This window comes from Syngnathoides biaculeatus, chromosome 13 (assembly GCF_019802595.1).
Source record: "Syngnathoides biaculeatus isolate LvHL_M chromosome 13, ASM1980259v1, whole genome shotgun sequence".
Lineage (NCBI taxonomy): Eukaryota > Metazoa > Chordata > Actinopteri > Syngnathiformes > Syngnathidae > Syngnathoides > Syngnathoides biaculeatus.
This window is the reverse complement of record NC_084652.1, coordinates 7,658,371-7,683,948: the sequence shown is the minus strand read 5'-3', so window position 1 is coordinate 7,683,948 and position 25,578 is coordinate 7,658,371. Positions and strand designations below refer to the sequence as shown.

Sequence of the window (25,578 nt, the reverse complement as noted above, 5' to 3'; positions counted from 1 at the left end):
TACCGTCTTTCGTTGTAAATATCTCGTGTTTCAATGTCGGTTTCAATGTGGGCACTTGCGGCTTTTACACGGCTGTGGCCTACGTGTGTACCAAATGGTATTTCCTTTATAAATGTACTGGGTGAGGCTTAAAACCAGGTGCGCTCTGTAGGCTGGGAATTACAGTAATCAAAACTGAAACACGTGTGAAATTCCAACAAATGGATACAAATCAATAGGAAAAAAAATTAAAATTCTACTAAATTATAATTTAAAAATTATAAATTTCACACAGACCCACATCAACAAAATACCATGCATATGCTTTATAATACATACCACTAAATGCTCATACAGATGCTGTGATTTTTGTAATACCCAAATCCTCATATTACGCAACATTTTCCACCAAATTCTACTAAAATTACAAGAGATTAACATTTTTTGAACAAAATTCTGAACAGGGAAGGTTTTTTTTTTTTTTTTGTAGCCCTTATCTCCCTCGCCCACTCTGTTGTGTCCATTCCCGCGTGATTGACAGAGCTTGATCTGCGGCAGCAGGATTAAACCTATCAATCACATAAGGCTCGGAGACAAAAAAACCCAAAGAGAAGGAGACTGAGGTAGAGGGGAAAAAAAAAAAATCAGGGCAGTAAATTCAATTGAGAGCACACGGAGAAGATTGAGGTGAAGAAATATAGGAGGCCATTATTGGACGACTATAGGGGCTGTAAGGAAAGTGAGGCCTTGCAGCGAGAGACGACTCCATAAATTCATATCAAATGACTGCAGGAGTCAAACATCAGTGAAGCTACTGTAAACCCGCCTACCGCTTGCCTTTGTGATCCTTTAAAGTGCCATTGTGCTCAGTCAAGGACGGACCCTATTTTACAGGGAAAAAGTCCTCCAGATAACAAATCACCATATAAAAAAATAAATAAAAGTGTGTGTGTATGGGGGGGGCTGAAGAGCCCTAAAGTATATTTACACAGCTTTTGCTTTGTGTTTATCTCCCACAGACTTTGCGTGAAGGTAACTTCTACTGACTGCGGCTGAATTTGAAATGTTTCTGAATTATGACTAACTTTTGAGGAAAACAAATCTTTCAAAAATTGGGACATCTCTAATTGACCTTTTAAATTGTGGTATGGAAAAACACACACACACACACACACACACACACACACACACACACATATATATATCTATATATATATAGATATATATATATATTATTTTTTTATAAAGGAGGGCTGATTTGGGTAATAACCAAACCCTAAAAATAGACATACCATTTGTAGGAAATGTTTTTTTGTGAGAGATGACCAAATCGGTTTATTTTTGGACGTGGATTGTTGAAAATTTTTGTTGTCGTTGTTGTTGCTCTGATCATGACAGACAAGCCTACCAAATTTCAGATTGCGAAATGAAACACACTTCGGAGTATCTAAATCTGTAAGTGATTGTGAGAAGATTGGTTTCGATGTACCATGAATAGTCGGTGGGGACGTTCGAGGTCCCCACTCTCGAACAGAAAAGATTTTTTTGCTTCTGTTTTCGAAGGAAAATCAGTACTCGAACGCCCCTGGCAAAACCCGTAAATAAGATAACGCGCGCGGTCCGACCGGCTGACCCATGACGTGCTTTGTTATTGTGTATAACGCAGCCTCTGTACGCAGACGTGTCCCGATAGCTACATTTACTGACTGTATTTTTTCTTCCTATTGATGACTATTAACCCTCAATCATGGCTCCAAAACTAGATAAGTTCTTTGGGAAAAGGTTAAAAAAGGAACTTCCAGGGGGCGAGTCACCCATACCGAAGAGATTTGATACAGTAGTTGATAATTTTGCCTTGCTTTTTTATTGTCAACTCTAATAATGCTCTGTTCCATGAGCATTTCTACATTTTTGTTATGTTTCAAAGATTTCGTTAACTTGACTTACGAGTTAATGTTTTGTAAAAATAAAAAAACAATTCTTTGCTTCCCCCCCCCCCCTCATTATTGCTTGTTTAAAGTTATTCTGCACTTTTAACAATAAAAAAAAAAAGTTTACAAGGCTGGAGGGCGAGTCGCTACAGATACGGCAATGCATCCCAGCCTAGCCTATTCTACTACTAAAGAATAAATTTCAAGCAAAAAATAAATACATTTCTTAAATTATTTAATTTTATAAGGTATTTAAACTGTACATGTATTTCTACTATGCAGTTTATCATCAAGAAAAGCTTTAAATAGGCAATTTTTTTAGGCTTGTAACGCATTATTTCTTTTTCCATTAATTGTAATGGGAAATATTATTTTTTTTTTTTTAACAAATCACTTCTCGAACTGCCTTCTGGAACAGATTGTGGTCGAGAACGGAGGTTGTACTGTAGTTTGCGTTTGAGTGTGTGGACAGATTCTGCCTCAATACTCACGCTTGATGGTGAGTTCCCCGTAGTTGGAGACGCCGACCCCTTTGTCTGAGTGGACGATGCACCGGTAGCGGCCCGAGTCGCCCTTGGTGGTGTTCTCCACGTCGAAGGTGCCGATAAAGCGGCGGTTATTCCAAGGTTTAGTAGCCTTCATCGGGGCCTCCCGTCCGCCCATTCCCTGTTTGAACACATACACGTACGCACAAGTGGTTTCGCCTTGTGTGATGTAGAATCTCTAGTTTTTGTTTGTTTGCGAGGAATACATTAATCCCACTGCAACGGACAGAAAGGCAGCAGTTTCTCCCCAGCTGTCACCCTTCACAGTTAGCAGATGGGGGGTAGAAAGAGCATTTGTTCATTAGAAATGTTTCTCCACCGCTGTCATCGAGCTGGAATTTGGCCTAATGTTTGTTTTGCAGCTCTGGAGCTAATGAGAACACATTTGTGAAAATGATGGAGTACCTGGCGCGGGGACCTTTTAAGAACAACGATCACACGAGTGACGGCACGTTGGTATTGTGGGCCGAAAAGGTTCTGGCCTGCAGATGCACCACGTTTGTCCTTCGGATCAAGGTCGACCGTAGGCTGCCGCGTGCCAGATATAGAAGGCGCTCTCCACAGAGCCCGGCCGGGGCGTCTATCTGGGTTAAGCATGTACGGCACTGACACCTGTAATCCCTCTCTTGCCAGGCGGCGGGTTACACGGAGGATGGAATGAAGCAATGTGTGAATGTCACTGTTTGAACTTTGGACTTGTCACTCAGATTTCAAGACAAAAAGAAAAAAAGGAGATTTCGAAGGCTGTGTTGCAAAGAGTGAGTCCAGACGAAAATTGAGGAAATTGTGAGACAGAGTTAAGAGCATGGGATCTCGAGCCACCTTTCCGCTTGCCTCGTCAAGAAATCCTTTGTTTCGGCTGTTATGTTTCTGCGAAAAAAGACTTTCTCCAAACCGAAAATTATGATTTTCAGTGGCCGAAAATATGTTGCATGCCTCGTGCCTCAAGTGTCTGTCTACAGACCAAGACCAAGGCTCTGTTAGTACTGAATGGACAGGTAAAAGTGAGACAATAACTTTGTGAAGAGAGATAGAAAATAGCCGAACCACCTTTCCGTTTGCCTCGTCACGAAATCCTTTGTTTCGGCTGTTTTGTCTCTGCAACAAAAGACTTTCTGCAAACCAAAAATGATGATTTTCAGTAGCCGAAAATATGTTGCGTCCCTGGTGCCTCTAGTGCAGGGGTCGCCAACGCTGTGCCCCCGGGCGAATGGTAGCCTGCGAGGACCATATAAGCCGCCCGCGAGGTATGTTCTAAAAATACCGTGGGCCACAAATTGTTACTATTATTTGTGCTTTAAATTCTGAATCTGACTGAATCAAAATTTTAAAATCCCTGTAATGTCATTTACTACAATAAAATAAAACAAAAATATTCCATGTACGTGTGATGAATGGAGTCTGAAATTTGCCGCAAACAGGTCAGGTAGCCCTTCATACGATCGGTGCTCACGAAGTAGCCCTCAGCCTCATAAAGGTTGCTGAGCCCTGCTCTAGTGTCTGTCTCCAGACCAAGACCAAGGCTCTGTTAGTACAGGTAAATGTGAGACTCGCATGTAACCTCGTGAAGAGAGATCGAGCATAGCCCCCCGTACCTGAAGCCATAGCCGGAAACTGTCCCGCTTGCGTCCGTTGACGGTGCAGTGAAAAGACGCCGTCTGCCTAGCGTTGACCTCCACTCCCTTTATCGTCAGAAAGTGTGGCGTGTTCACTGAGGAAAAAAAAAAAAGACTTTATCAGGCAAGTGCGTTGAATGCAAAGCGGAATTAAACTGTAGAGTTGAATGTCAGATGTGTGCCTGCGCGCCGGGAAGGAAATTACAACCACGGCGGTATGGCTCGCGTGTGAACGTGAACGGATGAATGCTGCACTTTTGCTTTAGTATGTGCGCCTCAAAACGCCTCAGGCCCCAAATCGCTCGGTTGAGGAATAGGCGGCCACCTAAATCTCCAGAACAAGACACAAGAGGCCGTTCTGATGCTAATTGCGCTATTGCTTGACTTCCCCCCGCGTGCCCTGAGTTAATGATACGGCTCTTACAGAAGCATTTTCTTATTGATTGCGCGTGCTGCAGGTAGACGGTAAGGAGTCAGGATGAGGATTAGAGTTACATGGAGAGGTAAAGGTTACGGTTCAAATTAGGTGTCAGGGTTACAGCATAATAGAGTTTATGTTTTAGAGGTTATGCTTAGCAAGAAAGTTTGGGATCAGGGTGAGGGTTTGTGTTTGGGGTAAGGGATCGACTCTAAGATGCGGTTTCAGTGGCAGGTTTAGTTTTTTTTACATTAGTTTGGGGATAGAGCTATGGTTAGAACCCTGAATTTGTATTTCAAGCGTGGGAATTTTGTGGGTTAGGCGATAAGGTTAGGATTACGACAAAGGACCAGGGTCGGTATTTGGAGCTAAAAGGCCAAAGGTAGGGTCAGCTGCTATTTGCGCTGATCCTTCATTTCATTCCAACACGAAATGAAGCAAAGTGCTCTTAAGAAAAAAAAAAAATTGCAGGAAACAACTTGTGTGGAACATTTTTATGAGTGCAGGAAAAATTAGGGCAATCTTGCCAGGCGACCTTGATTTAAAAGCCTCGGAGAGGAAAAAAAAAAATCTAATTCTAATCGCTTTCATCGCAAAGACTTCCACGAGTCCTTTAGATTTTTTTCTTTTATTTTTTTTACAACCTCATTCTTCAGCAGCGTCCTCTATCAGTTCAGTCACTGCCAAGAGAAGACGTGTCTATTTTTTCCCTCTGCTTTAATGATGAGGGAACGTCACAGCATAATCACACCTTTGTCTTGGATATTCCTAATGGCCGTTTAATTAGAAAATGAATGCTTTTGTGCTGTTGCCTATCAGTCAAAGAGAGGTGATTGCCACTGAGAGCAACATTGATCCTACCTTATGCCCCCCACCCCCCGTCGCACTTAAACATTGATCGGGTCGCAAAAGGCCTCATTGATCGCCTTGGATGTATTCAAATGCAACACGTATAGCCATACAAATCTATTGTATTGACAGCATTTGTAGGAATTGGGTCGCTTTCAAAGTGTTGGGGCGTCTCTAACATTTAACAAGCAGCGTGCGATACGACTACTGCATGAAGGCCAAAACAAAGTCTAAATCAATGAGTGAAAACCCACGCAAGCTATCGATTTAGACTTCAAGATCAGACCGTGAAAACCCTCTCAGTCTAACACTGGAGTTCACTCACACGGTTAGGAACAGAGGCTAGGGTTAGGGATAAAATCCTGTGTGCACTAGTGATTTAGACTAGAGATTCAAAGAGCCAAAGTGTCTCACTTCCCAATCAGTAGCACTATTCTGACTTTGGGCTAGGGTCGGTAATACAAGTGTTTGGGTTAATGCAGTCACGAGTACAAAAAAATAGATATTGAAAGACGTCGCTTATTTTGTGTAGTCTTGATGTTAATTTGTATGTTTATTTCATAAACGTTAACCAAACAAGCCTGCTCCTAAACAATCGGTATTCACCCGGAAACAGGAAATGCAAGTGAACCGGACCGAGCAAGTCCAGAAGTGATGACGAAAGCGCATGTTCCGAGGTGCTTCACGTACTGCGAGGGCATTTACGTCGAAAGTCATCAACATCATGAGCCATATCAAAGGAAATTCAGTTACACCAGGGGTGCTCAATGCGTCGATCGCAAGGCACTTTTGGTTGGTTCTGTGACTGCGTAACGCCCCCCCCCCCCAAAAAAAAAAAAAAAAAATACGTGAGAATATCATCCACCTATCGCTTGATTCAGGTGTGTACGAGCACACGCACTTAAAGGTGTGTTCTAGCAAGCCGGTAGTCCCACGATGCGTGCCCCCCACCCCCAACAACACATCATGACTGCCGACAGGAATGTTTGTTACAATGTAACGCTAGCTTGTTGCCACTCACGCCGATTATGTTGAACTAAACTTTCAGCATTTTCAAAAGATTGCGGGTATAGACCGTTCGTGTTTATTCCTTGACAGGCCAGCACATTTAACTTTTCTTCAGATAAAGTTTGTCAGATCAAGAATTTTTAATCGATGAAAAATTTTAAATACCGTTTTATATTTCTATTAATATCAGTTGAAATTAGAAATGATCATTTCTGAGTTTGAAATTTTCGTTTTCTATTTTAATTATGCATTCCATCTCTAATCACACCCGCAGGTTTATCTGCGGGCATTACTGACCACAGCCGTACTTTTTTCAAATGTGACCGACTGGGTTAACGGTTTCGGGATTAGTGGGAAAGGTTAGTGTTAGGGTTGACGGTGAGGACTACCGTTTTTTTCCAGATCACTAGCCGCTACTTTTTTCAGGTGCTGTGAACCCTGTGGCATATTTAATGATGCGGTTGAAATATTGTTGGATATTTTATTTATTTTTTTTGGTCGCTAGTGGCTTTGAGTTTAAAAGTACAACAAAAAACTTGCTCGAACGAAAAGGTTAAAACATGGCCCTTCCCTATCGGGTTTGGCTATGTGCATACGCCTCCAATGTGTAAAAGAAGATGACAGAGCGCCTAAGAGACGAGCTGCTTTGCTGCAGATCCTCAAGGAACGAGAGCACGAAGTTGGTATTCGTTTTTCATTCAACTTTTCTTTTCAACTTTTCTTTTTTTTTTTTCCTGTGCTACAATGTCTCACTTCGGCATCCCGAGCAAACCACACACTTGTAAATCTTAAGGGAGCTCCAAGGAGAACGTTTTTGCGACTGCCCTTTACGTGGCGGGAGAGCCTTGAAGAGAACAACAGTGTATATTTGGAGCGGTGTCATGCAAGGGACAATGGCTTTTTGATGATGTTTTATGATGGAGGAGAAGGAAAGGGAGGACTTACTGCACTGGTGGCCTTGGACCAGGACATCTTTGATGGCTAGCATGCCGCGCTGCCCGGAGGTTACAGCTTCAAACACGATCTGGGGAGTAGATACGATTCATGAGGCAGGCCATAAAAAAATGAGACGCGATCTGAGTGCTTAGACGAGAGACTTAATTTAATTATTTTTGTAATACGTCCACGATGATGTGCAGTGTGACATGCAAGACTATTGTTTCCATTTTTTTTTCCCCTCGTGGCTCGGTTTGCTTTGAAATCTGGTGTCCGTTGGGCATGCTTGTCAAGCAAAGTCACCTTCAATCCGGTTAGTCAATTGCAGTTGCGTGGGGAAGGTCATTCGTGGTATACACGTATACAGAAAATGTGTCACGAAATGTGGCCATTTGGCTCAAATTCACCTCGTCATCTGAATACCATTTTGGAACAGGGGAGAAAAACAAAGAGCGATAGGAGCTGTTATATGAAAAAAAAAAAAAAACTCCAGTTCCAATGATATTGGGATCCTGTAAAAATTGTTAATAAAAAGTTTACAGCTATGAATAAGAGCTAGGCTTTATGGTGTGTAATTTTGTGTTAAGACCAAGGGACGACTAGGTAGGAGTTTCGAGACTGGGGCTAGCGTTAGCGATTAGGGTCACTGAATAAGATGGGATCTGTGTTAAAGTTTGTCATGAGCGGGGCTTGGCCACTGCTGAGAGGGGTGCGGCCACGGCACTGCTCTTGCGCGGTGAAACCTGTCACCGCTCACGCCTGTTTCACATTGGGATTGTAATTAGACAGGCATTTAAGTTGGAGTTTTTGCCAGTTCGTTGCCCTGAGTTAGTGAGTTGCATTCACTGACAGTAAGAATCTCCACCGCTGCGAATAGTGTACTGTTGAGCTATCCTCGTCACAGCGTTTCTGTGCCACCGCAGTTTAGTCCTGTCTTAGTTTATGTTTTATAGTCAATGTCGAGTCCTTGTTCGTGTTTCCTTGTTTGTCTCCTAGTCATCAGACCTGGCTTCACATTTTTGGATCCTGCCTTTGCTTCGCGTTTGGTGCGTCTGCCTTCTCAGACTGCTATGACCCCGTTTCCTTGAATAAACCACGCCTAACATCTTGCTCGTTTCTCGGAGTCCTGCATTTGGCTCCAGCCCCTCACCGATAGTCCGTGACAGTATTGCCACAGTTAGGGTTAAGAATTTTATTTCACGGGAATTGAAATTTGATGCACAGCTGCTGCTGTACGTCAAGCGTTCCAAGGGAGAGAACTCTTCTTGCCATCGTGATATCCAAACTCCAAAAGGAGCCACACAACTGTTGCGCTGGAAACAGCAACTCCGTTCTGTGACACGCGCTGGCGGATAAAAATAAAAATAAAAAAATTGTGCACAGGCCTGTGTGAGGGTGTGTCCCTACAGAATGTCAGTTATTTACTTGCTGGTCTATGTGATAAAAAAAGGAAACCGACTGTCCGTGCCTTCCCAAACTCAAGCTGGGGCCCACCGACTGCTTCACACTCCCTGCCACGACACGTGCTCTGCATACCGTAAGTCTATACATACAAACATATGCATTAACTGTCTTCGTTCCCATATTACAATGCCACACTGATTTGCTTCCCAGCGTCCTTCGCCGAGCATCTCTGATTCCTTTTGGAGCCTTTGAATGCGGCGGCGGAGACGTGTCTCATTGTCATCTGGGAGGCTGGATGCCTTCAGATAAGGCGCTCTAATAATTATTAATTCCACGCTCGAATATGAAAGGGAATAGCAGGGGGCCACCGATGATGGCCTCATTACGGTCTAATTTAAAGGAAATTAAAAAGCCGAGCACTTCGTTCATCGCCATCAGACAAATGAACTGGACCCCGGCGCCTAATTGAAATCCTTTTGTTTGCGCAACAGACATCAGTCAGCCCGTCTTAACGGCTGCAATATAATTGATTCAGGCGTCATTGATAGCGCCCGGCGTAATTGGGACCGACCTCACATACGGGGAGAGGGATCGCGAGCCGCAGACGTTGTCACCACAACAAAGTTCAGCTTCCTCATTTGTCAGAGGGACGGGCGGCTCGTCAACGCTGCAGTGCCCCCCCCCCCCCCCCCGGTCCCCCCGTCCCCGAGGGACGTGGCTAAGTAGTACATTACAGCGGGATTGATTACCTCCGCCATTGGCCCCATTTTATTGAAATCAAGATGGATGAACATATGCCCCCCCCCCCCCCCCCCCGAAATCCAGGACAGCTCAACAGACATCTAAAAATCTTTTGTAAATATTCAGCGCTAATTTTTCGGGATAACCCTGCAAATAAGTGATTCTCCATGCTGTGAACGCCTAAAAAGCTTTGCAGGTAATTAAAAAAAATAATCAAGACTCAGGTGGCTTCCCTCTGACAATTGTGTACTTTAGGTGCAATTAAAGATACATATAATTAGTGCTGTGTAATTAATTAGCGACAGTTGCAAGCTTCTTTTTTTTTTGTGGCTGCACGTTGAATGAAGATCATTACCCTCGCCGTTCCATCACTCAGTGCTGCAGCGGGTTCATTTTCGATTCATAGTTCGGTCTGCAAACGGCGGAAAATTGGGTCACGCAATTACTGTAATCGTTCCTTGCCAGTTAATCAGGAAATTCAGAAAAATCATGACAAATATCCACCTATCTACATTTTTTTCAGTGAAACGTATTCTCATCCATTTGCTGAAAACCATACCTAGACTGATTTTTGGTGCTCTGGAAAGACCTTAAGATGCAACAAAATGGCACTGTGACAATGCTAGTAGATGTTGGTGTCAAGGAAGTATATGCTTAGAGGAGCAACTCTAACCTAAGTATAATGTAGTCCCCCCCCCCCCCCTCTGCTGAGTAGTTATCAAATTATAGAGACCTTACCGTTTCTTGACAAGTGATAATTTTAAATTGAGACTTATATTTTTCATCTGTATGATCCATTTTTAAGGGTAGTGTAAGATGATATTTTAGTGTTTCGAGAGCATATTTTGTGCCATATTTACAAAACTATTATAAACAGAACTGTATCCAAAAAGGCGTCACGGTGGGCTCAGCTGGAAAGCGTTGGCCTCACAGTTCAGCAGTCCCGGGTTCGATCCCGGCCCCGCCTGTGTGGAGTTTGCATGTTCTCTCCGTGCCTGCGTGGGTTTTCTCCGGGCACTCCGGTTTCCTCCCACATCCCAAAAACATGCAACATTAATTGGACACTCTAAATTGCCCTTAGGTGTGATTGTGTCTATGTGCCCTGCGATTGGCTGGCGACCAGTTTAGGGTGTACCCCGCTTCCTGCCCCTTTGACAGCTGAGATAGGCTCCAGCACTCCCCGCGACCCTCGTGAGGATAAGCAACGAAGAAAATGGATCTCTTGGATTTTGTTTTGTGTTGAGAGCGGACGTCACAGTGTTGTAAAGTGTTTTTTTTTTTTTAAAGAAGAAAAACATTGGTACATCAATGATAAACGGAATGTAAAGAATTAAACAGTTTTCCTCACATTTTTTTGCATTATAACAACTGAGTTCAGTACTCCGCCTCCTGCCCGAAGAGAAAAAGACAAAGATAGCGGTGGAGAACAAAAAAATTAAACAATTCTTGGTCTGACTCATTTGTTTTCATTGCCAGCACGCAAGGTTTGTCTGCATGTACCGGCATGTTCCATTTGTTTAAACCTCAAAATAAATGACCTATAATCAGTTTTCATTATTATATCTCTATTATTTCAACAATGCAACAAAACATAAAAATTAAATCATGGAATTTAAACTTAAAACCGCATTGTACAGCAGAGTTGTCACATGATGCGTCATTCTCTCCAGGATGCGCTCAAGGAAAAATAAACAATGAATCATGAACGCTTATTATGTGATCTGGATAGTGAGCTAATATCGACACAGCATGTGTTGCCTTCATCATAAGGCTAAAACAGGGCTTTTCATTTTTTGGCCCATTATGGGTCTTTCAACATTTTGGGTCGGCGATCCTTGGTCGATGTGTTGCTCCACCATCAGCTAGCGGACGTTAGCGCTCACGCACCTACGTCACGTGACTGGCCATACTGCCGGTCAAGCTAACCATTGCTCAATGCTAAGTCGGTTGCAGACGACACGAATATGTCGCCCAGTTTTGTCCAATACTGTTAAACATTTAGAAGGTGATAATAAACAAAGGCATGTGAAAAAATGAAAGACACTCGGCATAGAGGACCCGTATTTAATGCTGAAGTTGATGTTTTTGCCAATAAGAAATTGGACTGTTAACCCGCTTCCGGTTGTTTTGGACAACTGGATCTACACACAGATCTGGTGAGTTCGTCGTCGAGATTTGCACAGAAGTGTATAAAAGTCTGGACGCATACAAATACGTCGTTGCTGGATCTGTTCTCAATCAAGAATAAATTCCACAAAGTGATGGATCCACTCAGATTTTTTCAATACAAAAAACAATATTTAAATAAATGACCCCTGGTTTTTACACAAACTCGTATTCATTAAATCATGAAAAATGATGAAAAAAAAAAAGACAGCGAGTCGGCTCCTCGAACATGGAAGTGCGTTGCGGCCACATGTTAAACTTCAGTAAACCTCTCCGTGACAGACTTTTTTTTTTTTTTTTTTTCCCAAATATGCATTGTTCTAAAATGAGTCCAATGCGTATTTAAAAAAAGAAAATAAACTGCTGGGATAGGCTTCAGCCCCTGTACACGGAAATGTGTTGCGGCCACATGTTAACCTACGTAAACCTCTGTGTGACCGACGGTTTATTTTCTTTTTTTAAAATTGCATTGGACTCATTTGAGAACAATGCATATTAAAAAAAAAAAAAGTCTGTCTGGGAGAGGTTTACCGAAGTCTAATGTGTGGCCGCAACACGCTTCCGTTTACGTTGGAGACGACTCCTTGTCTTTTTTTTTTAAACACATTGTTCTCAAATGAGCCAACTTGGCATTATAAATACTTCCTGGGAATTTGAGATTGAGAAGAATAATTCCTACGTGAAATGAAGTGATTGCTACACAGTTGTGTGTATTTTGGTTGGGCTCCATCCATCACATTTAATTGCTGAAATCCATCGATATTTTCTCGTCTTTTCTGCTGGTATCCCATTGAATGATCTCTTTGAATATCTGTCTCGTTTGTTGTAACAACCAACAGCACAACAAGTCTCGGGCACTGTGAATGTCCCCCACCCACAGTGTCGAGAGCTCTTTTTGACCGGTAATTTGGCGCCGTGAAAATGGTGACATCACGTGCACGAGCTCTATAGGGAATATTTTACATGGTTGCTTTGAACACACAAAGCATAAATATCTGCTTTTGTTTAGATTCACAGTAAAGTTCATTTTGGTCACTCAGCCGCAGCCCTTACTACTTATATTTTATACAACCAGTTTATTTTGACACACTCTTATGTTTTTATACAATACAGTGCTATTTTTCTTTATTAAAAAAAACTGTGGCATATTATGGGAAGTTGGAACACTTCATGGGATTTCAATATCCACTTTTTCAAGCGGAAAATGTATTTGATGTACGAGTTAATTAAGTTAAGATCTTGGTCACAGAACAAAAACTCCTAATTTAAACTACAATTCTACATGTAGTTCATGCAAAATAGTCGCTCAAGTTTCGATTTGGAAGCATCTGAGCAGACTGGGATTGCATTAATTTTTTCCATACACGGCTCGGGGTGCCGTTGATAGTCAAACTCTCTTAACCGTTGCCTCCTGCTCTCTGGTGTCCGTGCACCTCTCATTAAGCGCCCTCTCCTATCTTGTGTTCGGCAGCGGGAAAACTCAGCAGCGTCCCTTGTTAACCGAGCTATCGGCCTGCCTTTGGTTTCCCCTCTCAACCGCCACCCACCTACCACATAATTCATTTACAGAGCAGCCCCCACCTCCCCCCCCCAAACCCACGTCTGGAGGTTAAGGGGTCTCTCTGCATCAATTAACATTTGGTGGACTCGGAGAAGAAGCCCTGCGAAAGAGTAATGGGGGAGGGGGGGGGTGTGAAATCACCCTGCCCCGGCCGCCGGTGGTGCGCACCGGTAAGTGAAAATGAGTTTCAGAAATGGGGACGAGATGGAGGAGCGAGTGAACAGATTACCATGGATACCGAGGGAGCCCGGCGAATCAATACGAGGTGTTTTCAATGGGGCGACATTGTTTGGGCCTCCTCAAAAGAAGCCCTGTGTCGAGCTCGGTCTCATTAAGACACTTTAATGACTTTGGCGTCGTGACAAAAAGCCCTGTGCAATGACTCCTCTCGTTATTCACCGCGTGAGGAAAAGAAGGAGAACGCCGGCGTTTCCTCACCTGGTAGAAGTTCGGCCAGTAGGTGCTGACGGCCAGCTCCACCTGACCCCAGGCACGGGACGCGGAGGCCGACACGTTCCACACGGGCGTTCCCATGGGGCTGTTGTTCTCTTTGATGTAGACGTTCAGGTGGCCCGGGTGGCCGTTGTCCCGGCCGCCGATGTAGTAGTGGAAGATGACGCAGTGGGTGTCGTTCTCCCGCAGCTGGGGGGTCAGCAGTAAGGCCTTCTGTCCCGAAAAGCGTCCAGATGTGTTGACCATCATGAAGGCTGCACCTGCGACGTGAACAAAAAGGGATGTCAACAACTAAAAATGGTCCTTGATAGCCGCTTTTCCTCCCAGCGGACACAAGTCGTTTGTCCGTGGCTACAACCTTGGGGACTTGTGCTACTAGTTTCATTTCTTATCGCCCATCTGTCTGGCTCAAATCCGATAGCAAAACGGACAAACTCTTAAGGGTGACTCTTTGAAGGATTACTGAAAATGGCCAAATAACCGTAAAATGGCCAAACTGTGAAGACGTCTCCTCCTTTTTTTGGGGAGCTAGACAATAACAAACGTGCCAAAAAAATGCTGTGTTGCAAAAGCAAAACAGGCTTGAAGATATTTTTGGATGGAGGGTTATTTTTCTGCCGACACGCATTGGTGAAACCCCCAACATAGCGTCGTTATATTGAAAGCTTGCAACAGAGCGTCGCCAATCAGTCTAATACATGCGGCTCAACTTTGGTCGCAATTGGTCAAATTTTCAAGGAGGATTTACTCAGTGGAATTTATCAAAAACAACCTATAATGGCCTTTTTCAAAAAATATGACAAGCTTCCTATATCTGCTCCTGTGTCACCTCCCCCCTCAGACCTCGCTTTGTCATGTAAACATGACAGGACCCCCCCTCACGACTCCCCGCCACTCACTCGTTATCTCAAGTCAGAGGCAGATGGAATCGCAAAGCGTTACGCGCGCTGCACAACAAGACAAGCGGAGCGAGCTGCACTCATTGACTGAACAAATAGGCTATTGTGAGAGAGCGCCGGGGCGAGGCTGGTGATGCACTCGGCGTTATTTGCCCCCGTTTCCAGCGCCGCAACGCCCAAACTCTTCGCCAGATGTTGACTTTCACGACAGAAAATTCGGCGCTTTCAGCTCCAGCGCAGTCTCACATTGGCAATTTAAAAAAATAAAAAAAAAAAAAAAAAAAAAAAGGATAATGACAAAAACAAATGTGGTATCTTGTCAGTTTGCCAGCATAATACTTCTCACTTTTGCTTTATTGGCACCACACGAGGAGCATTAGTTTAACTTTTAATATCCAACCAAGCAATAAAAGCTAAACGGGGGCATTTATTGATTTCCCATCACTTCCTCCGGCTCCCTCGCTAAAGCAAAACAGTCACCACAAATATCTTTCATCTTTAAGACGGCCTGTTTTGTATTCTTATTGACGGTAATAGTCGCAGAAGTCAATTTATCAAGCGATAAGAGCATTTTCTCATTAAAGCACTTAAGGAAGCTTTCGGTATTCTGCTGTAATTATGCCTTTAATTTAGACCTACTACGATAAGATAATCCTTTATTCGCCAACGTTACTGTACGTGCAACTCATGATACAACTGGCCATCAGTTAAAAGATAACGCCAAAATCTACAGTTCAAATCCAGAACCGTCTCTAATCCGTACATCATGGCCGGCCTCACCACTGTTTTAGAAACTTTGTCCTTCATCCTAGCGAAGACTCTTCTGTCACATAGAACACCAGACACCTTCCGCCAACTGTTCCACCCCGCTTGGACGTGTTTCTTTACTACCTTACCACACTTTCCATTGCTCTGTATTGTTGACTCCAAGTATTTGAAGTTATCCACCCTCGCTATCTGTTTTACTTCGGCTAACCTTCATTCCTCTCCTTTCCAGTGCGTGCCTCCATCTTTCTAATTGTTCGTCCGCCTGCTCCCCGCTTTCACTGCAGATTACAATATCATCTGCGAACATTATGGTCCAAGGGTATTCCAGTCTAACCTCATCTGTCAGCCTATCCATTACCACTGCAAACAGGCAGGGGCTTAGAGCTGATCCCTGATGCAGTCCCACCTCCACCTTAAATTCTTCTGATACACCAACGGCACATCTCACCGCTGTTCTGCTGCCCTCATACATGTCCTGTACTATTCTAACATATTTCTCCGCCACACCAGATTTGCGCATGCAGTACCACAGTTCCTCTCTTGGTACTCTGTCATAGGCTTCTTCTAGGTCTACAAAGACAAAATGTAGCTCCTTCTGACCTTCTCTGTAATCCCCCTTTAGTCATAAGTCAATCACAAAAACTGCCTTTTACCATCTGAAGAACATATCCACAGTGAAGACTTGTATGTAAGAGAGAAGGTGTCCTTTGGTAAGGCAACCGGTTTTACTGGGGACACCATCTCAGTTGTGTGGTTCCCAATTAGGTAGCTGGGAGTTGGTTGGTTGGTTAGGGCTGATGGGCCACTCAGGACAAGGAATTTGAGAGACAGAAGTCTTTAAAACTGAACTAGTGCCCTTTTGCATGGCCCTTCTTTGCTGGGTTCCATCACCTCACTCGTGGTTCACCTTCACACCTTGCTAAGCTTCCCCGAGGTCCTGAGTGTAAAACTGATTACTCGATAGTCTCATCTTTAACGGACGCTCCTTTTTATCGGGAATTTTAAAAATTGTGCTATTCAAGAATGTATGTTCTGCGCTATGGGGGCATTTCCATGGCAACTAAGCAAACTGCAGGATGCAACAGCTCTAGAGATGACCCAGAGCAAGCTAGTTTAATTTTTTTCCCCCCTTTTTTGGGGTGGTGGTGTTTGATGAATAAGTCATGTAACAGGTGCAGCGAGGCTCGGGAGAGATTGAGAAAGTTGGGAAGGGCCATCTGGTACCGAAAAGGTTAGATCCTGAGGCTAGGGAAGCATTTTGATCCAAAGATGGCGACGCCACTAAATGCTCCTGATTAGAGAGGCCGTCCTCGTTATGGTTGCCCTGGCGTGGCTCATTGTAGTCGCTCACGCTGCGTTTGTCTTTCATCAAAGCGACATTATTTCGGAAACGGGAAGCGGCACTCCAATGCGAGCTGGCTTCGAGGCGTTTCAGGTGTCGCTTGGCGTGAGACGGCGGCTGATGTTTCGCTAATAACGCTCGACCATCTGTTGTGAGGCGAGGCGTCAACACTTCTCGGTGACTTGATGAACTGTTGAGTTGAGGCTCGCATTGCAAAGTCATATCTCTAGACTCACGTTTTCGCATTATAGCAAAGCGCCCCTTTTGTTTGGAAATTAGTATGGTGGAGTGGGAGTGGGGGCTACAACCACAATCCCCTGCCCGAGCTGCTTTTTTTGTAAGCCTCTCTAAATGAATAAATAATAACACACAATAGGTGCATATTATGGAAAATTGACTTTTTAAATGTTTGCACAGATATAGTTGGGGTGGTGGAGTGCATGCAATTAAACAACCAAATAAATATTTTTCCCACATATAGATTAAGGGGCACAACTTCGTCATAGTTCTGAGGACCGGTGTGACGGTCTGAGCGCTCCCGGTATTGCAAAATCTCCTTGTGATTAATGCACATGCACGTCTGAAACATCCCCATCCAAGCTTCAACTTGTCGCCGAGTGTTCACGTTCGCTGTGGACGTCTCAGAAAGACGAACACAGCGAACGTACATACATGTGTATATCTTTTTTTTTTTTTTTTTTTTCCCCAAATCAACTTTTGTTTTACGGTTAGGGGAGAGAGACTGAGCTTCCCCCGGTCGGAGCCAGGAGAAGAAGTGCACGGTCCTTCCTTCTGAAGATGAAGATGTGTGTCGGATGTCCCGTGCAAACCACAAATTAGGTTCCAAAGCACACATTTGGATTGTTCAGTCTTGGCAATTATCTGCACTTTACCGCATTAAATTAGTGACGGCAAATTAGCTGTAAGGTCACGGATGTCACTTTGCTGAATAGAAGACGAAGAAAAAAAAAAAAATCACTTTTCCTTGACAGTCAGCCATCATAATAGTACAGTTGCCATTGTCACCAATTTCCATTCACTCTTCCGCTACGATGTGTGAACCTGCTACAATCGCCACCGCCTAATTAGTCTGCAGAAGCATAAGAGCAAATGATAATGACATTATGTTAACATTGTGCTAATGGACTGGGATTTTTTATTTTTATTTTTTAAACAAACAAACAAACAAGTGTGTGTGTGTTTTCTTTAATGGTGGCGTGTTCGAGATCAATTAAAAAACAGAGCAAGCTCTCAAGGCTGCCTTCACTGTGCTACTCAGACCATCAGATTTCTTACCATTACAAATGTAGGCCACCTTCACCTTCCATTACAATGACGGGGTGCAGAACGCACGCGGCGAGGCTATGAAATATGAATTAGATTAGAAAATGAAGTGCCCTGCGTCAGATGAGGCTGACGTCAATGTTGCAGCTCTCCACAGGTGAATGTGGAAAACTGATGGGTGGCCGATGCTTCGAAGTGAAAAAGTGAACATTTTTGATTCAATTCACTGATCATGAAGAATTTTGTCGATTAATCATATCCTGATAATTACTTTTTTTTGTGATGAAACAATACATGAATGTATAGTATTATTGTAATTAACGATATCATGTCCCAGGTGAGGAGTGGGGAGAAATGGATGGATACAAGTGTCAAATTTTGATCAGTTTTCACCAGGATTGCAACAAAATATTATTATGATCTGTTAATTTTGATACAGAATCAATGCAAAAGCATTAAATATTGTTCAGTTTTAACTAGCGGTGTGACAAAATATATATTTTTTCAATACACAAGGTTCAAATAGTTTAGCTAGGAGTGGGAGAAAACTGTAAATCCATATCACATTGTTTCGTATCATTTTCTTCTGATGCAATATCAAAACATACTGTAAACAGTAAAATCAGTTTCAACTCTGGTTGACGGAACACCGTATCCTGTCTTGTTTCGTTTATGTATTTATGCATCAACGGCATCAAATATGTTCTAATTGGGGATATTTTTTCATAATAGTATTAATACTTCAAAGCAAGAAACTATCAACAGTGCATTGCATCCAATAGTTTCATTTATGATACAGTATCCATACAGTGCAAACCGTTGGACATAAAAGTGACACATCTTAACTGTAAAAACAATGCACTCAAAAAATTATTTTTTTAAAATGTAATTGCAGTGATCGAAGTGTACAGTTAGAAGGTATTTAGACGAATTCGGAGCTGAATGATGCTCTGAGCAGAAGATATAATTTGCAATAATGACGAGCGCTCATTATTTCTCCCATGCACGGGTCCTGAACTCAGAGGAAAAATCATATATGCGTGCGGTGGGTGGTGGTAACGGCGATGAGGCGGGGTTGAATGAAAATGAAGGGGGGCGCTTTAAAACCCCAAAAGCCTGCAGGTCTCATTTGCTCATAAAATTCTGAGAGGTCGCAGCGGCAGAAAAGCGCGCTTGCCACTCAGGGAAATGTCAATGAAGACGGGGCCCGTCCTATATGCCACCAATCAAAAATGGCTCCCACTGCTAATATGGCCCAACATGAAAGGCGGCCTGATAAAAAAATAAAAATAAATAATAAAAAAAAAAGACGGCCTACATGCTTACCTCAAACCGTCAATCAGGACCACTGAGCCGGCCTTCTTCCTTCATTCGACTGCAACAATTCATCATAGTGTGTGGCAGGGCTAGTAGTTATCGTGGTTTTTCAGACTTTCCTTGTTCTTTGTTTTATTTGGCTCAATGAGCGAGATGGGACTGCGCAGGCACCGTGCGGGAGGACTGCGGCGAGTGAAGAGCGAGTGCGTACGAGCGTGGCAATGGCGACCGCGGAAGAGTAGCGATTACAGCTGGATCAGTTGACAGAGGATGTGTGGAGTAGCTAATAAAGCCATCCTGGAGATGGGCTGCGCTAAAGGCTCAATGTTGACCCATGTATAAGACGCACCTGATTATAAGGCGCACTGTCAGCTTTGGAGAAGATTAAAGGCTCTTAGGTGCGCCTTATAGTGCGGAAAATACGGTACGTGTATATAATCTAGGACATCTGAAATTTTCTGACAATCGGGTCACGCATATGCACAAACATGCGAAAAGGTAACTGCAGCTGTGCTAACAAGCTAGTCAGAGAGTTCATTGCAATTTTCTTTTTAATCTCTCAGTGTTTCCTTCTAAACTTAAGGGTATAAAAATTAAATGGGGGAGCTGGACCAACTAAGAAGAGGGAAAAATTTACAACTCTCATACGGAATGCGAGGAAGAGAATTTTTCCGTTCCACCCTAACTGATGAACATTTGGAAGTGTGCTTGAGTACTGTCCGTACTATGATTGATTCATTTCAATGCAAGTCACTGGTGTAAACTAGGGTATTAACGAAAAATAATAAAAATTTTGTTGTGTTGTACAAGATTGGCTCATGTGGTGTTGCAAGATACATAAAAAAAAAAAAAAACTGTTGAGCTGTGTCTGCAGTCCAAAATTTTAGCTCACCGGTAGTGTTCTGCGCTCTAAACCAGAGACATGGTCGCGATCCCCACCCAAAGTTCCGTAATTTCTCGAGTATAATGCGTCCTGAAGTATAATGCGGACCCCCAAAGTTGACTTGAAAAAAAAAAAAAACAAACAAACGGGAAAACCTTTCTACCAATGTACAATGCGCACCCCCAATTTGCTGCTATGTATATCCTCAAAACATTTGGAATTATCTGTATTTCCATTTTCTATTTCGACATTTCTTTTAAAAGCAGCTGCACAGCGAGCCCTTGTGGTCAACATTTTTTGTCTCCGTTTAATTTAAAACAAACTCACGGGCAGTCGTTTCTATATTTGGTACAGTAGCAACAAATATGCTACGCTAATGATCATTCAATGCAAAGCTTCCCCCACCCCACCCTCTTGAGGAGGTCAGAGTTCAGGTTGATGGCGCACATTACCGTAATACATATATAAATATGTAACAGAAGACGTCGAATATCATATCAAAATTTATATGTATACCTTTTTTTAACCACTATGTACCTGTATGCGACGATACAATGTGATTGTATTTTTTATTTTTCATCCATACCGAAATATTATGGGCTCTAATGACTTTTTGAAAATATTTTTGGAAAAAAATTGGACATTATTTTCAAGAAATTACGGTAGATCGCGTAGGATTGGCTGCTTCAAAAGTAGATCTTGGGGCAAAAACGTTTGGGCACTGCCGACTAAGACGACGACGCTGCACACGGTTTAGCCACTAGCAAGCCTAGCTCATCTTAGCGCCTAGCGTTCCCCGGCAGTTCCTGAGCAGCCTCTGTGGTCACTTCCAACTCCAAAGTCAGAGTTGCTTGAGCCATTTTTCCACTGAGGGAGATTTAACGACGCCATCAACAAGCAATATCGTGACTAGTCGGTAGGGTACAAATCTACACTTACTGTCATGCTCCTGGGATCCTGCCCAGGCTGGGCGTGGCCAGCCAATTAGTCGGCACACACCTGCACCTTGTTTTGGCTGATTACGCCCGGTACTTATAGGACTCAGTGATGACTGGTCCTCAGCCAGATCGTTGAGGTTCATGCCCCGTTCCAGCACGCCCGTATCTCTGATAGTATTCCTGTGTGCACCGACCTCCGTCTGTTCTCCAACCGACCCCGTAAGCCAGCCTCCTTTGACACTATTGCCTTCCTTGATCGATCTCACGTGTACCGACTCCTGCCTGCCCGCTGATCTGCTCTCAATATCCGACGTCCTGATTACCACTGCTATACCTGACTGCCTGCCCGATCCCTAACCTTGGATTAATAAATGTTTTTTCCCCGGATTACCCCTGCGTCTCCCGAGTCCTGCATTTGGGTCCACCCTCCATTCCGATGGGTCGTGACGCTTACTCAATCGAGAGAAAATTGTAAAATCTACAATGTGCATTGCGCAAACACTACACTCCAAATTAATACTGATATTTGATGCCTGCAATTTCAATAGCACCAATGTGCCATCTTAAAAAGCAGTATGGATAATTGTCTTTGCTGCAATCAACGTGTGATTTGTGGGCGATTACACAAGAGAAGCGACTGCCGTGAGTTACCTGTCGGCATCATTAGCAACAGTGACACGCCGAAGTTGAAATATGTAAATACGCTCTCTGTTCTCCGAGCCATTTTAATCCTGTTTGTCCAAATCTCGTTTTCCGCGACACCCTACGCATGCACAAACATTCCAAATATCCCAGCATGCATCTCCACCCAAGAATTAATCCACAAATGTATAGCGATGACATAATTTGACGTTCCGTTTGGTCCTCTAATCGTATAATGGGCTTTCTCCTTAACCTTGCCAAGTCTGCGGTGGGACCTCACACAAACTTGTGAATGGCTCTAAAAGCAATTAGCTTATTTTGTGAAACACCGCGTATCCCCCCCCCCCCCCAGCTGCATCCTTCCGCTGCCTTCCCACCCACTGTGGCAAATCTCATTTTTGCCTGATGTGATTTGAATTCTGATTCAATTCAAGATGTCCTTACAGTCATCCTTCCTTCCACTCTTTCACTTCAAGGTGCATCCAAAAACAGCAGACCACCTGTTGTAGGGGGACAACTCGTTTTTTAAGATTTTGCATTGGGATTTTGTTTGAAATGTCTTTTATTTAAAACAAAAAAAAAATTAAAATGCTTGATTTTGTAAAATAATCTTTTTATATTGCTGCATTTAAAATTTTTTTCAAAATGACTTATTGTTTTTTGTTACCATAATTCATTCATTTATTGAGAATATGCCGATTGCGTAAATTAACACTTTGGAAAGGTTTTTCAAGTAAATTGGAAAAAAAAACAAATCCATCCATCCATACATTATCCGAGCCGCTTATCCTGACAAAGGTCGTGGGAGTGCGAGAGCCTATCTCAGCTATCTTCGGGCAGGTTCCCATAACAATAATGATTTTTTTTTTGTTGTACGAATCGTAAATCACAAATTTCTAAAAACAAGAAACTTTCTTGAAAATACATTTATTTTGTCACAATGATAATAAACACAAATTGGTAAAAATCTAGCATATCATGTAAGTACTTTAGGTGTTGCTGATGTTGCCCAATAGTCCACCTAATTTCATTTCATCTATTGTGGGGCTATGGTTGTTGTAATTTTTTCATATTTTGGGAGGAATTTTCCCCTCCATTTCCTCTGCCGCTAAAATTTCCAAGTTGTGCTACTTCAACCGATCCATCCATTTTCTTTGCCGCTTATCCTCACGAGGGTCGCGGGGAGTGCTGGAGCCTATCCCAGCTGTCAACGGGGAGGAGGCGGGAGTACACCCTGAACTGGTTGCCGGCCAATCGCAGGGCACATCGAGACAAACAGCCGTACTGACAATCACACCTATGGGCAATTTAGAGTGTCCAATTAATGTTGCATGTTTTTGGGATGTGGGAGGACACCGGAGTGCCCGGAGGAAACCCACGCAGGCACGGAGAGAACATGCAAACTCCTCACAAGCGAGGCCAGGATTGAACCCGGGTCTTCAGAACTGTGAGGCCAACACTTTACCAGCTGCCCCACCGTGCCGCCTGCCACTTCAACCATGGGATGCAAATCTATCTTGCGTGGTGAACTCAATCATCCAGACCCTTGTGCCGAAGAAAATCTCGCCCTCGTGATTGTTTCCATCGTCACGTTATACTTGTAACCGCCACACGAATGGCAAGTAGCCTTGTTTATGCCTCCATGCAGCTCTGATTACAGGCTTGGGCATCTTTAGGGGGGCTCAGCCCGATTCAAAGGCCGTTAATACCCACCCCTGCCTTTTCATTTTATTTATTTATTTGAGCAGCGCACCAGCTGACTCTCAAGCAGCCGCGGCCCGGCCTTCCCGAGGGGCTCGTTGCGGGGAATCGCATCCAAAAAGGATGCCGGAAGAGTCTCAAACTGAGATTAATTAGGGTTCGTGTATTACGTCGGGCACAATGGAAAGTGCAGCTCCTGCTTAATGACTTATTGTCTCGCTCCAAATATGTTGCGCGCCGGCAAATTGAACGTCCTCGTCGGGTCTTTTGTTTTGAAAGCGCAGCCTTGTTTGGCTGGTGACACCGAACATAATCGTGCAGGACTAGTCTAGTGTCATCTCTATAAATATTCTAAAATAGATATTGAAATGAAAAATACATTATTTACTTCAATGTCTATACGAAAAACTAAATATGAGCGGAGAGCGCGTCATCCATTCGCAAAGTTGCGGAAGTGTCATTCGACGACATCCAAGTGGTCGCCATATTGGCTGGATTCACTGTCCGTGACATCACCCTGGACATTCGCCATTGAAAACACGCGGTGGCCCCAATCATAGGACACGCCCCTTCAGACAGGGAAGCTCTTTTCGAAGAAGAGAACATCTCACAACCGAGTGAAGTTAACAGGATATGTGCAGATGATATGTGGATCACGGGCAAACCACCTCTGCGCGGCGGTGATAAACGCCCACTTCCGCGGCGGACATGAGCCACCGCGGCGACGAGCCATCTTGGCCGACAAGGCCGGCGGCAGATCCTTCTAAGGCTCGGCCTTGTCGTCAAGGCCGGTAGCGATCCACAAGACCTGCGGAGACCGTCCTTCAGCAGCTGCTGCACAGAAGCCTTACGATGCGCACATCGACACATTTAGCAACCCTGATTTATGGATTATGCCCTGCCCCCAACTATTGCTGTTTTTTTTAGTAGCTGTACACACACCTACCTGTCATTTGGAACCCATGAAGCTCTCGTCCATTGCACCCATGCAATCCATTTTTTCATGATGAACCGGGTCTCTTGCAAACTTGAGAAGGGTAAATCCATCCACCCGAGTGTCCAGCAATGCAATGAGTCGGCATTTTGGCTAACACGAAGGAACAACAAGCTACCTTCCTGGAGGTAAAACTCATGGAAACAAACGAGTCCACTTGAGGACGGTCCTGCCATGTACGTCACTTCCGGCTTCTTCTCGAAAACAAATCCGCCGAGAAGATTTTCATGGCGGGAGTTACAAAAAGCTGTTTACGTGAAAATCATGGTTTGTGGTGAAAAAAATGCATGGGTCCATGTTGGCTGCGTTTTTTTTTTTCATTAACATACTAAAAATCATGCATTTCATGACAGTGGCCTTTAAATCTGACAACATATGTTGGTGCAAGTTTTGTCGAAATTACGGGTGAAAAGCCACCAGTTGGGAGCAGTTTTTGACGACTCCACTTTCCGGTTTTTCATGATAAAAACCACAACAGAAACAAAACAATGAACTACAAGAAAATATTCAGCCTAATAAAATAAATGACGCCCACCGCAAAGCATAATGAAGCGGACTTATGCGACGCCAAAGCTGAGCACGAGGTTCAACTCCACTTTACGTCCATACAACCTCTTCACTTGTAACTGCAGCGTGGGGGGCTCCCCACAGCGATATTTGAAATTAAAATAAGACGATCAATTTTAATTATGTGAGCCTTTCCATCAGCCGCACGCACGCCGGAATTAATTAGAATGCATTGTAGTCATTCGAAGGCCGCCGCTCTGCTTAAAATGCACAGACGCTGCCAGACACCTGAGGAATGGCACTAATGGAACGACAAAGTTTTCATGTTCTAACAAAGCCCCTGATGGATGTTGTTTTCCCTCGCCAGAGGACGGATTGCGGCAGGCCTCGATTGTGTCTGGCCTCCCCTCGGTGACATGCTCAATTAGCGCGGCCCTCGCTAATTTTAAGCAGACCCTGATTTGCTCCGTGTGGCCACACACACAAAGGAGAAATTTACTTTCCACTTCTGATCAATGTCAAGGCGCGCAAGAACGAGTAAAAGGTCGGAGTGGAAATCGGAAAAGGGTGACCTACAAATTAACACCTCGCACGTGCTCTAAATTTATTGCAAAGTTAAAATGTTGCAATTAACTCGACTGTAATTAAATCTACTTGTCAGTTCACCACCACATTGCGCCTCGGAACCTTAGCTTT

The 25,578-nt window shown here is 43.7% G+C and overlaps 1 protein-coding gene across 8 annotated transcripts in view; it reads right to left on the bottom strand.

The window, feature by feature from the left end:
- The window catches only part of LOC133510523 (receptor-type tyrosine-protein phosphatase mu-like), a 211,748-nt gene that overhangs the window by 136,637 nt on the left and 49,533 nt on the right, over nt 1-25,578 (bottom strand). For all 8 annotated transcript variants that reach the window (XM_061838533.1, XM_061838535.1, XM_061838534.1 and 5 more), the window contains exons 3-6: nt 13,593-13,867; nt 7,292-7,370; nt 4,051-4,166; nt 2,402-2,576 (exon numbers count right to left, since the gene is read on the bottom strand). In XM_061838533.1, coding sequence (XP_061694517.1) covers nt 2,402-2,576; nt 4,051-4,166; nt 7,292-7,370; nt 13,593-13,867 — 645 coding nt within the window. The remainder of the gene's footprint in view (nt 1-2,401; nt 2,577-4,050; nt 4,167-7,291; nt 7,371-13,592; nt 13,868-25,578) is intronic.